We start from the raw sequence: 13,343 nt of genomic DNA, 5'->3' as shown, positions 1-13,343 counted from the left end.
TTTCATCCAGTTACCTCTTACTGGTCCTTAAGATTTCATTGAAAGCAAACCCTGTTAGCCTGTCAGACTGTAAGAAGTATTTTAATACATACCACAGAATGCTTGCTTGCGGCTCAGAACTGACTGGTAAAATAACCTGAATGATCTGGTGGGAAATTTGTGCTCCGTGCTTCCACCAGGAGATTCTTTGACCAAGCCTGAATTACAATTCCTCTACAGAAGCAGGGGTCTTAAAGTGTCCTAATTTCGTCTAGGATAGCTGCTAGCACGTTCTCCCAAATGGTTCTTTGTTTTAGCAGAACTTGAACGCAGCAGATACCAGATTAAGAGGCATGCAAGATTAAGATTTACTCATTATGCAACGAATAAAACACATTGCACAGTCATTTATTCAAATTTTTATTGTTCAAATATTTATTTCAGAAGACAGATGTATGGAGATGATATTTGTATGGAGATGGTATTTATAGAAGACGTCTGTCTATACAGGCTCAGGCATCGCCATGTGTTTTTATAACTACTTTTCCATATGGTGGAGCAATTTAATGTGTACCTCGCGACCAAGTGCTCTAAGACCCTTTCTTTTTCGGGGTGCAGAAGTCCAAGCACAGGAACCTCTCAGTTGCTGCTGTCATCAATCTGCCTTCCACATCAAACCTCAGCTGACAGAAACTGGCCTTGCCCTTGAGCGAAGCCTGGTATGGTGATACCTCCTATCACAGGGGTGCTCACCTCCACAGGCACCATCTTGCGCTTGATTTCACACCTATGAGGTATTTTTTTTGTGCCATATTGTGTTGTTTTTTTTTTCTGTTTTCTCCTGGACTAAAGGAAGAGGACCAGCTCTGAGGACCTGCTCAGACCCATGTGGAGATCCAAGAGCACCATGGGCAAGGCTGAGGGCCCAAACCCAACAGAGCGCCAGCCGCTCTGTGGATCACAACCAGCATGAAGTGTCAGTGTAGGGCCAGCAGCCCCACCTCCCCCATCCCTCGTATTGATTAAAAACCCTAATTACGGCCGGATTTCATTCCCCACTCAGCACTGGGGCACCCAAAACAGCTCCCCCACCCCACCCCTTCCTCCCTAGGGCCGCTGCCCTCCGTCCCTTCACCTTACCCCCCCCTCACCCCCTCCACTGCCTCCCCGGCCCCAGCGGGCACCGGCGCGGCCGCCCCGCTCCGCTCCGCCCCGGCCGGGGGCGCCGGGAGGCCGGGCGGCAGCGGCAGCGGCGCGCAGGGCCGGGCAGGGGCGGAAGCGCAGCCCGGGCTGGGCCGGCACCGCCACACGCCGCCACCGGGGCCGCCACCGCCGCCACCGCCGGGGCCGGGGCTGGGGCCGGTGCCGCCGCTCGCAACATGGCGCTGGTGCCGTGCCAGGTGCTGCGCGCCGCCATCCTGCTGTCCTACTGCTCCATCCTCTGCAACTACAAGGCCATCGACATGCCGGCGCACCAGACCTACGGGGGCAGCTGGAAATTCCTGACCTTCATAGACTTGGTAAGCGCCTGCCTGCCTGCCTGCCTGTCTGTGTCTGTCTGTCTGTGTGCGTGTCCCTGGCCCCGTCCCCGTCCCACCCGAGGGACCCGCACGGCGCCGCGGGGCGCTCGGCCGCCGGCAGGTGCAGGCAGGAGGCGCCGCGCGGTGCCCGCCGCAGCCCCCGGCCCCGAGGCGGCCCCGCTCCGCTTCTCCCCGCCCCGGATGCGGGCCGGGGACGGCGGCCGCTGCCCCGCCAGCCCCGTGCGGCAGCCGGGCCGCGTTTGGCCTCGCTCGGAGCCGTGCGGTGGGAGGGGAGGGGCGGGAGCAGGGCCGGGAGGGGAGGGGAAAGGAAAGCGCCGAGCTCGGGAAGTGCGGGAGCTGCTTCCCCTCGGCGCCTGCAACAAAGCCCGTCGGTGCCTTTCCTGCCAGTCTGCAGGCGTTTCACGGGGCCTGCAGGTGCAGAAGTGTCTCAGGGTGCCAGTAGCAGAGCTGCCAGGGCTTCTTACAGCCTCCTGCTAGGGTCCCAGCGCCCCGCATCCAGCCCCAGGCTGGGTTTGTGGAGACCACTGCTGACCTCGTAGGTGGGGCGGGGAAGTTTCCTTATCAGGGTTAAGCAAAGGTTGCTCACAGTTCATATTTTAGTTAGAGACAAGCAGCAGCTCCCACGTTTTTTCACGTAGCCAGGATAATGTTGTGTTGGGTGTGGAAAACTGGCTGGATCTCTGGGGATCCACAGCCCCAAATAAATAGCTTTAACACTATTGTGAAGTGGTGTCTTAAGGCCTTATTTTCTCTTAAGGCAGAATAGAGACAAACTAATGTTTAAATTCACCTTTTTTTATTCTTCCAGCCAACTGAACAGCACAGGCAATGATATTTATTGATAGAAGTTAGCATCAAATCCCAGTAAGTTAGGGGGGAGCTGTCGACTTCAGTGGGGATTGAAATGGATATAAACCAACTAAAGCTAAAAGGCAGTGATGTGGTTTCGAGCCTCTTCCTTTTTCTTCCCCCCTTCTAGCCCTGACAGTTGCTTGAGGATTAAGTGAACTGAGGCTGTCATGCACTGAAAATAACATTTGACAGTACATTATATTCATTACTTCTGCAAAATTACAGTCTGCTGTCCGTAGCAAGTTCGTGTGGACTTTCCTGTCAAAACACACACATGGTTCAGGCTACTTCTGACGTGGCCCTAAAGGTCAAGGTAAATATATAGTGCATTTTGAAGCATCTAGAACAGCGATCAGCTGCGGCTAGTCATTTCTGTCATTTAGCTAATACTTGTCACGTGTTTCTCATAGTTACCAAGTTGTATAGGTGAGAAAAGGTTAATAGTTCCTTACAGTCTTCACTCCTCCAAATAACAGACACAACTGCTTGCATGCCTTTCTCAGTGACTTGCCAGCAAACAGACCTCCCCACTTGTTGACAAAGTTTACTTATGGCCAAAAGGCCCTGGTCGCGTGTTATCTAAGCAAATATACCTTCGCTTCTCCCGGGACAACTGGGAGACTTGAAGAAACAAAATACTGTTAGATTCGTGAGGAGGATACCAGGAGGAGAGGTTGGAGGATGTTAGGCACGCTTCCTAAATCCTATGTGTTGGCTTAGTCTTGAAAAACTCTTCCATAAGTTTCAGTTTCCTCAGCCATGTGCAGTGTTCCTCTGTCAGTCATTTTCAGAGGCTGTCTAGACAAAATAGCAGCCATGCCAGAGTCTTGGCAGACGTGTTCCTGCTACAGATTGTACCTCCAACAAGCAGAGATTTCATCTTTGACATCATAGAAGCACGTAGAAAATCTGTTTCCAAAAACAGCTACTGCTTTTAGAGAAAAGCGAGTTTATGAGCTGAATATGAAAAATCATTTGGATTTTTTCACCTGCCCATTTATAATGGAACATTCCTCTCCAGTCTCAGCGTCAGTAAATGTCTCAGAAATTCAGGTAGCGGGCTTTGCAGAGGTACTATGTGAAATGACTTAAAATTATCCTGCATGTAATGCAATTTTGAGTCAAATTATGAAAATCTAGTAGTTTGGACACTGACACACTAGACAGAGTAAAATATTCTAAATGTATTTATTGATTTGAACAGCACTTACGCGATTTGTGGAAGTCCAGCATTAAGAAGAAACTGTTTTATACAAAGCTAAAGCTGTAAGGTACCTGTCTATCCATAATATTTTGGATGTTTATACCTAAGTAATATTGTCTTGGGTGCCAATATTCCTGCTTAATCTCACCTGTCCTTGGATTATGAAGGAAAATAAGCACTATCAATGACTTCTTCTAACTGCTGTCATTCCAATTACTGACTCTGTTTCTTTGCAGTTGCTAATATGGTGGCAACATTCTCTAAACATCTCTGTCTATTTCCATGGACATGCTTCAATTTCCATATTTTTCTGGTTAATGAAGCAATGTAGTGGAATGGAGAACGTACCGAAAGTATGTTTTGTCAGTACACTGGTGATGCTCCTCACTGTTACTAATGATCATTTCTCCACTTGGGGTTTTCTCCCATGTATGTGAAGGTTATAGGTGCTTGCCCCGCTTATTCCAAAAGTGGTACAGACTTCTGCTTAGAGCCAGTGTCATTACAGAGCACAAAAGGGAGGTGCATAGACGTTAATAATTGCTGCCAAGACCACTTAGTGGGCCCAGCAGATCAAATCAAAGACCATTTAGCCTCACAATACAAACCAAGCTTCAGGGTTAGTTCCTGTGGGAACGGCAAAGAACTGGATTTAGGTGGTAAACTTCAAGAGATCTGCCTAAAATCTCCTGTATAGTTGCCTTTGTTAGACTCAGATTCACCACTTGGTGCTTCAGTAGTGGATTGCTCCACCGTTCCCTGCACTGTTATCCGTAAGTTCATTGCTGAGCCTTATAGTGAAAGGTATGTGAGGGTGAAAATGATGCCAGTACAAAAGGATTCTTTGCAACAAGTTTGTCAGCTGCATAAATCTTCCAGAAATCTTCCCTACTTGTGCCGCTGTTTGTTCAGCTGTGTAAGTGCTGGAAGTAGCCAAATTAAAGATAACTGGGTCGTTCTGCATACACTGTAATCGTGCACCTGCCTTTATAAACACACATTTGTTGAGGGATCCCTTTGTGACAACTTTTCTAGATCTGGCAGGATTCTTACTGCTGAAGGGATTAAGTTTTATTTCTCTTGGTTCTTTTATCATTGTCACGAGAGTAGACAAAAAGTAAATGCAATTTGTATTCTGGAAGGAAGTGGAGCCTGTGGGTGCCAAAGGAAGACCACCTCTACTTTTTGTGTTTAGATTTGTGCAATAATTAGCAGAAAAGTTCACCTAAGTATGTATCACTTTAATAAGGGGTGCCTCATCTAAATAGCTTGTAACTTTTATTGTGCTGTTTCTGTGGAAATTTTACTTTTCAAACAAGCGTGAATAAACCAAGATACACTGTTGCACGCACATATGCTTGCAATAATAAAATCCTGTTTGGATTTTTTAATCATCAGGGCTCTCTGACAGGCTGATTGGGGTAGCTACAGAGACAAAAAACAAGCCTGGCTTTTTGGAAGCAGTCTGAAGTGTTATGTTTTATGATTATGATTAATGTCCCTGTTTTGAATAACAGAATGTTAACACGAGTATTCATACCTCGATTCAGGGCAGCCAAGGCTAGGGAGGAATTCATTTTGCTTATATATAAATCTGTCTGGCCATAGATTTTTATTACTCCCGTAAAAGAAATAGCAAGATGTCTGTGCATCTACTTTTACATGTTGCTGGCAGATTGAGTTCCACAAAAAAAAAAACAATTACAAGTTTTGCTTGCAGTTTATTTTTTGCTAATACATGTTGTATTTGTTGTGTAGAAAATATGCTTAGATTTAGTTTCATTAAGTTTAAATAAGTCATCAAAACTTAGCTCATTTCTTGCCTTTGGAAGAATTCAGAGGGGCATGTTACCAACAGTAGTGCTAGGAACTAGAATTTGTAGATCCGTCATTTATCCTTTAAATTTTTCGTTACTAGTTATTAAATCGTGTGAGGTACAGTTATTAGATAAAAAGATAGCTGCTTAACAAAGCATGGCTGAAATTATAAATGATTTGTGCCCATTCTGAATTTAGTCGTGCTGATAGGAAATGGCATGACCAGTAAATGCCAGTGGCCAGAAGAAGTCAGAAGTGAGGAATAAATTGAGGCTTTTCCTCAAATAAAAGTCAAAAAGTCAGCTTGATTGCAAACAGGCTATGTAGTCATTGCCTGCTCTAAAATTAGATAATTTTATATTAGAAGAAGATGTACTGTTTACCTTGTGGAATCACAATGCCTTAGTGTTAGTAACTCTGTTACACTACATAGACTCTTACCGCTAATACTAATTCAATGTTAACAAAATACAGATTTTGCTTTGAGCTTGTGCTTCTCTGGCACTACACTTGAAAGTCCCCACTGTAGATGCTCTGAACTCATTTTTGAAATGGAATCTATAAATGTAGGGAAGTTAAGGGTGATTAGCTGGCCACCAGGTAATGGTATTTGAGGTAAAGCAGGGTTTAGAAAGTTACGTTGGTTTTCTTTGTCATTCATTATCCATATAATCAAATACTTCACAAATTTCCTACTGTTGTCATAAACACAGATATGAATTCTTGTTTCTACTCTGTGCGGTATTATCCTGCATGTATTCACCGCATCTGTTAAAGATTATTAGCGAGATCCCCTTGATATACTGCCGTAAACTCGTAGTTGCTTTCATGCCCTTTTTGAGCTGCTGCAGTTCCTAGCAGAGGTCTGGAGATCAAAAGGCAGTTTGTGCTCCAGACTGGGTGGTTGGCTCGCTACCTGAAGTTAGGCAAGTTTCATCGCTAACTGTATGGGCTAAACTTGCTGCAACGCAGAGGATACAAGTGAAAACGTATTCCACGCTCTGTGTTATATAATTACATGACTCTTTTCCAGGATTTCCTTTACTGAAATGAATTTCACCTTCTGCTCCTCTCTTTCGTCATCTGTAAAGTTACCCTGATATGCACCCACTTTGTCAAGCGCTTTATGGCTTCTGTGTGAAACGACTAAAAAAGTGTAAGATACTGTCTTGTATTACTCTCAGAGGTAAATCATCAGCAAGTCTAGGTATCTCAGTGGTCTTACAATAGCACAGAATGCAGCCACCAGTGTTTATCAGTTTATGGAGAAAGAAACTAAGGGCTTGCTTCTTTAGGAATAACAAAAGTGAGGTTTCTTAATGGTGCTTAATGTATTTGAGAGAATAGGCAACAATATAGGTAAGGGAGCCTTTTAATAAATACGTCTTTTAGAGCTTTCTTGTTCCCTTTCTGGCTGTAAACATGTCAGAGGAACAGTTGTGTGTAGTGCTGTCTGTAGGAATAAAAGCATAATGGTATCACCGTTTGTTATTGAGAGACTGTGTTTGCCATTTGCTTTTGGTTGCACAAATCCAGTGAAATTCGAGCGCCGTATGAAGAATTCTGTTTTCACATTACATTAGCATGTCTTTATTTTACAATTGGATTTAAGTATGTTCGACATATAATTTGGGAATTCTTGGGAAAGTTATGGCTGTCATGAAATGTTTATGTTGGCAGAAGGGTTGGCAGGGGAAGGGAGCAGAATAGAAGAGAGGACAAATTGGGATCACTTACTATGGTGATAGATTTAACTAATGACAGTAATATTATTTTATAACTTGGAGTATGTAAGTGATAGGTAACAGTGCTATGTTATAAAGCAATGAAAAGTCCAAACAAGTTTGTGAAAGCATTTTCAGAAGATGATGACTTCAAGCAGTTGGTTTAGTAGATTTTCTGTTCCCCTTGAAAAAAATCCTATCTGTGTTGCATTGCAGTTGAAGGATTTTCTTCAGAATTTTATTTTAGTGGTAAGAATAACCCAGTTATTCTTCTATGTCGCCATGCAACAAAGTTATTAAGTATTTTAAATAATAAATTTAAACAATGACAACACATCCAGTATATCTCAAGGAATTCCCGTGCTTGAAATTAAAGCTGGGGTTCTGGGCTGTACTAATTCTTTGTGAATATGAATCAAGAATAAAATATTTAATCATAATATTTAATGTGTTTTTGGTATTATATTTCTGTTATACTAATGGGGCCATATAAGCTTATACAAGAAATAAATTTGAGAGATTGACCTTCTTAAGTTGAACTGGAGATCTATATAGTCTATTAAATAATATTGTAAATAATATAGAAAATTGCAAACTTAATCTTTTAAATTTGAAATATTTTAAATAAAATCAAATTCCATAGGACTCTTTGCATTTAGAACAATCTGCGGATGTACTCAAAATTGCATGGTAGAAGTCCATGCAGGTTGTTACTTGGTTTCATCCTTGGGGTGCAAAAAAAAAAAAAAAAGTATCATGGCATGATACATGGCATGAAAATAGGGAAACTCGCAATAAAAATCTTTTATTATTGGTGTGATGGAAAAATCAAATGTGCCATTATGTCCTCCTAACAAAATAAAGTTGCAGACTTGAACAAAGTACAATGGTACAATGACAATAAAATAGAATAAAATCGAGTTGAAAAAATAGGCAATTCTGCAATGTATGAAATATGATATAATGTAGATGTATTACAAGAGATTGACAAGTGTTTGAACAAAGCAATAAAGTCAAAATATTTCAGGTTGCTTTCATTTCATGCAGTCATTTCTGTGCTGCATCTTTCCATATCTAATAGGTGGAGTTGTCAGTGCCTACCTATCCTAATGTGGTATAGAAAACAGTTTTCTAATGGTGCTAATTTAATCCAGAATCTGATGTTGGGAGGAGCTCAGGACAGGTGGAGAGTTCCTTGTCATTTAGAGTTCTAGTTGGTAATGCAACTAAACGACCAACACCAGTGGCACGTTTATATTTTTTATGCAGAATTAACAGTGAAAGAAATATTGGCATGTAATAACTTCACATGATACTGGACACATTCCTGTATTTGAAACCAGAGTCTGAGGGTCACTTTCACACCTTGGATGTCCAGGTATATATGTGATTTATAAGGTAGAAAGAGAATTGGCAATTCCTTGGTTTATTTTGAAGACCTAAGTGAAAGACAAACCTCTTGTTTGCTCTGTGAATGGGGTGAATACGGAAAGCTTGCTTGCTTCTTATGAAAGCTTTTTCAAGTTTTGCCTTATTCACCTTCATTTATTTGAATAACTACATTTTGCCCGTCCCATATTTTCAAAAGCTCTGAATTTGTTACTAGTCTTCAAAGCCTTACATCCTTTGTTACGTTTTTATTATATAAGATGCAAGATATATTCAACTCAGCGTAGTGATATTTACTGCAACAGAAAAAGTTGTGTTTATCTTTAGTGGATGGAAAAGTTAGCAGCAGCCTGAAGGGAAAAAAGCAAACAAATACAGCAGTGGGAAGCTGAAGTAAAACTTCTATCCATTTCAAAGAGGAATAAACTAAAGTAAAATAAAATAACTAAACATCTTTCGGTAAGACTTATTAAACACAAGTCCCTTTCCCCAGTTTGAACTGGGGTTAAGAGGTCTGAGGATTTTCATCAGCAATTTACCGGTTATCCTGGGGTATTTTACACACTCTTGACATATAGTTAGCGTTGTTTGTTCTTTGTTTGTTTGTTTTGCAACATACTGCAAAATGTAGAGATTCTGTTGGCTGGAAACAGGTTAAGCTCATAGGAAGTGCTGAGAGGAAATCTGAACCTGGTTTTCGTTTGTATGAAGGCTCCTTCTGGCACTTTAGGTAAGTCCCTGTTTTCCCTCTGAAGGTGGAAAGAAACATTTGAACGCCTCATGCAACAATCCCTGAACATCTTGTCTTGCCACTGTCCTTGCAGGCATCCTGTTTACAGTAGGGTTTTCCAAACAAATACTTGTCAAAGGGTGCAATTATATCATAATTTCCACTGAAATCTGTGTGCAACTGACATAGCTCAGGTATTTTTGCCACGGTTGTCTGTAAGGTTGGTCATTTCAGGGTGTTTCAGGACTGCTTACAGTAGAGCTTAAAACAAAACTAGTAGCGCTGGATTTTTACCAGCTGCATATTAGGTGTCCTGATAAAGATAAAGTAGAACAGAATGTGCAGGAGAGCAGAATGTCAAATCCCTTGCTAATTTCTTGCTAGCAAAGCACAAGGAGTGGTACATTTTTGCAACGAATTAGTTTAAGTGAAACAATTTATGAGAACTGAAGTTTACCTGCACAAATGCTGCTAGACGCTTCAGACTGGTTGAGTTGGTTGTATAAGGGCTTTGCAAGGAATTTCAGTTTTACTCTGGCTTATTTTTGGTTTTGAGCAGTGCTGTCTGTATCTCTATATATTTTTAAACCTTTGTGTACCTGAGGGTGAATTTACTATTTTTTTCCCTTCCTCTATTTGTGTAAATTTTATCAGGTATCTTGAAGCCTTCTGGCCCTGGCAGCACATAAGTAACAAAATGTTATTTATCATTATTATTGCTCATATTATTAGAATTCGGTAGGCGTGGGAGTTCCACATGCAGAGCACAGGTGGCATATGTTCCTAAATGTACTTGTTTCAGATGCAAGAGGAAGAAAAAAGAAGCTGCTTTTAATGCTGCTGTATAAATTGGTAAAATGCATGAATGCTAAAGAAATGTTTTCTCTTCGAGGCGCTTGACAAGCTCATGGCTGAAGTGATGGAAGCATTTCATACAGCTAATACTCAGGCTAGCATCTGTGTGTGATCCTGAGACACTGCAGCAGGGCTCTCCTCCCTAGAGCAGACACAAGTTGTCATGCCCAATTGCTGGTGCAGGCTCAGCTCTGCGAAGGCTGCAAGCAGAAGTGGGAGAGAACAGGAAGAGATGACAGCACTTTGCGCTGGGGTGAGCAGGGGAGAGAGCGCGCCATCTGACGAGCCCAGTGCTGTGACAAGCTGGTGTTTAGCTGTGTGCCAGCCATGAGGGCGAAATGAGGGAAAACGAGGTGTGGAGATTGGAAGCAGCCAGAGGTCCCCGTTTGCTGTTCATTTAGGCTCCCTAACAAATTGAAATTCCACGCTGTGAAAACTTTTCTTGACCTTACTTTACTTGTTCTAGCAGTGCTCCAAGAGCTGAGGATTTGCATGAGCACTAGACACAATTAGCTGCCTTCCTCTACAGCCCGGGAAGCGAGTGCTGAGGAGCTGTGAGTCACGGAGGAAACCTCTACCACGTGGGACTGGTGCAAGCACTGTGCTGGTGAACTGGACAGTCAGGAGGCTGGAAGGGTTTTGGGGTGTTTGGTGACGGGTATGCATCGCTGTGTACGTTTGAGATAATTGTTATTTACTTACGCCGCACACACTGTGAAAATATTAAGCTGTGTTCATAAAAGCTGCTCTGTGCTCTAATCTCCCCATATGCTGTGCACACATAAGAGTAAATTGGCCTGTTAACCACCAAAGTCTGCTTAGGTGACCAGTTAATGAACCATAGGCAGAATGGTTTGAGTGATTCCAGGTACCAGACACTGCTCAGTTTTAGAGTGTCAAAGAACTGGAGCTTGCAAGGGAGAGCAGGCAGCTTTCAGGTCAGCTGTCGCATGACCTAGCAGGGCTAGAAAGGGATATTCCTGTATTTATTAAGAAGCTAATGATTGTTTCTAATTCTAACATGTGATTATAGAAGATTAGTATTCAAATCTCCTTGACTCAATGCCAGCATAATTTCAGAAGCTAAACACCTCTAAATTACCAGAGATAATATCCTGTGCTATTAAATCATGTGGCATTTCAAGCTAGGTTTTGTTTTCTTTTTCTCATGGTTTGAGGCAGGAGCTACAAAAATGGTATTGCCAAATTAATTAAAAGCTGTTTTGTTCCCCGTGAAGTATGAGGCTGAGTTAAAATTAAGAGATGTATTTTATGCAGATGTATTTTAGAAAATGTCAGAAGGACCTCTTTTTACTCTGGCGATTTGAGCCAGTGGGATCCGAACTTCTAAATTTTAAAATTCAGCCAAGAACATAAAAGCAAAGTGTGAATGTCTTTGAGGGTGTGCAAGGGATGATTCAAGTCATCTGGCTTCATGAACAGAAGTGCTCCCACCTTGCCCTGTTCCATTTGTGTCCCTTACCACCCAGCCAGGCTCCCCAGTTTCACAGTTACCCTTTTTTCCTTGTGGGACCCTGCCTGTGCAGCACCCCTTGTTTCATTCCTTCTCACCTCTTCTTACCCAGCACCGTGTCCATGATCTTTTGGCTCAGCTTCCTAGTTCCAGTTGCACACCCAGTCCCCTTCCAGAAGCCTGTTTTCCCCTCTAGAGCTTCTGTTCTTGTCCCCATGGTGCTCATTGTACTTTTCCCACCGTTCACACATCCTGTCTTTTTTCCCTGTGCGTTCACTGCCTTACGTTGTCTCATCCTGTCCATCCCAAATACCTCATCTCCTTAATTCTTGTGTCTTCTTAAAGCACCCAGTACAGACCTGTAACGGTGAAGAATCAGCCGCCTTTCACCAAAAAAGCCTGATTTCAGACTAGCGATAGCCTTAAAGAACCACATTTGGAATCATGTTGTTACATAAGTAGCTTAGCTTTGCTCTCTGTTTCTGAGCAAGTTTTTAAGCATCCTTGTTACAGGAAGAAACACCCAGAAGTGTTAAGCATAATGGATCAAGAGCCTAATGTTTGTTATGGTGTTAAAATCTTGTCATTTTTTGGTAGTCTGCCATGCAAGTTTTTGTGATAAATCTTCCAATTCAGAAACAAGTCCTTGATAAAAATTGATGTTCCAGCGGAAAAATCAAAATGATGTAGGGAATCGTCAGTCGCTGTTTATTCAGACATTTTATGTCTTTTATTTTTTTGCAGTTTGTATATTTTAAATGGTGCTGAAATTCTTTTAATTGTATTTTGTATTTCCTAGCAAGTAAACACATCTTGTAGTAGTAATTGTGAGGTCTGAAATCTGCTGCATGCAGTGAGATGAACAAAAATATTTTGAAACATTGCTTAGCTTATCAGCCATTATTGTTGTTAATAGAGGAAGCTTGCTTTTTTTTTTTCATGTGAACGTATATAAGCACTCATTCTTTGTTTGTGTGGGCAGATTGGGAGTGCATACAGACACGTATGTTGCAATTTAGAATGGGGGAATGGGGGAAGAGGGAAATCTGCATTTCACAGCGGTGACTTTCTGTTCAAACCTGTAGGGAAGAATATTCCTTCGCGTTAAGGGCTGCCAACCCTGAAGTCTGAGAGAGATGAGCCTGCCACAGCTCGGTGCCCCCAGGTCCAGCCAGGAGCAAGGCCAAACACGTGCCCAGTAGGCACACGCAGAAGCACACCTGTATGATACGTATGTACATGCATGCAGAGATCAGCACAGGCAGAAACACTCAGCAGCACTTGGTGGACACACAAACAATGCCAGCAGCCTGCTGCTGCTCCCGTTTCGTGCTGATCGGGGTGGAGGCCTGCTGGTGGGAAATATGTCCAGACATACAGTGGGGGTGCCTGCGGTGAGTGGCTGGGGTCACCCAGCCACCACAGGGTGCTCCCAGGGGTCGTGCACTGACCCTCACATATGGACCCTCGCTGCTCTGGGTGCTGACAACACAGAGGCACAGTCCCCGAGGCCATGGTCTGACTGCAGTTCGTGGCACTGGTTTCCCTCTGCACCTTTGTGTGTGTGAGTGTACGCCTTTTATCATGTAATGCAGCAATTTTCCAGGGCTTAAAATTTCCCTGGAAAATGAGTGAACTGACTGAAACACTGCCTGCTGCTCACAGACCACCTGTGGTTTACATTTATCACCAGAGTGGTTACTCAGGCAGGGAAGGTTTGGGTTCCAGTGCAGTGCCCCGCAAAGTCCTTAGGCATCTCCCCATAGTGTCTTGTAAG

General features: G+C 43.0%; 1 protein-coding gene across 1 annotated transcript in view; it reads left to right on the top strand.

The window, feature by feature from the left end:
- The first annotated feature begins 1,184 nt into the window (after positions 1–1,184).
- Positions 1,185–13,343, top strand: part of AIG1 (androgen induced 1) — a 122,550-nt gene continuing 110,391 nt past the window's right edge. The window contains exon 1 of the mRNA XM_082758197.1: positions 1,185–1,499. Coding sequence (XP_082614323.1) covers positions 1,359–1,499 — 141 coding nt within the window. The 5' untranslated portion in view covers positions 1,185–1,358. The remainder of the gene's footprint in view (positions 1,500–13,343) is intronic.

Source organism: Aythya marila, assembly GCF_965140915.1.
Source record: "Aythya marila genome assembly, chromosome: 3".
Classification (NCBI taxonomy): Eukaryota; Metazoa; Chordata; class Aves; order Anseriformes; family Anatidae; genus Aythya; species Aythya marila.
Note: the sequence above shows the minus strand (reverse complement) of the source record. Positions and strands in the feature narration are given on the sequence as shown.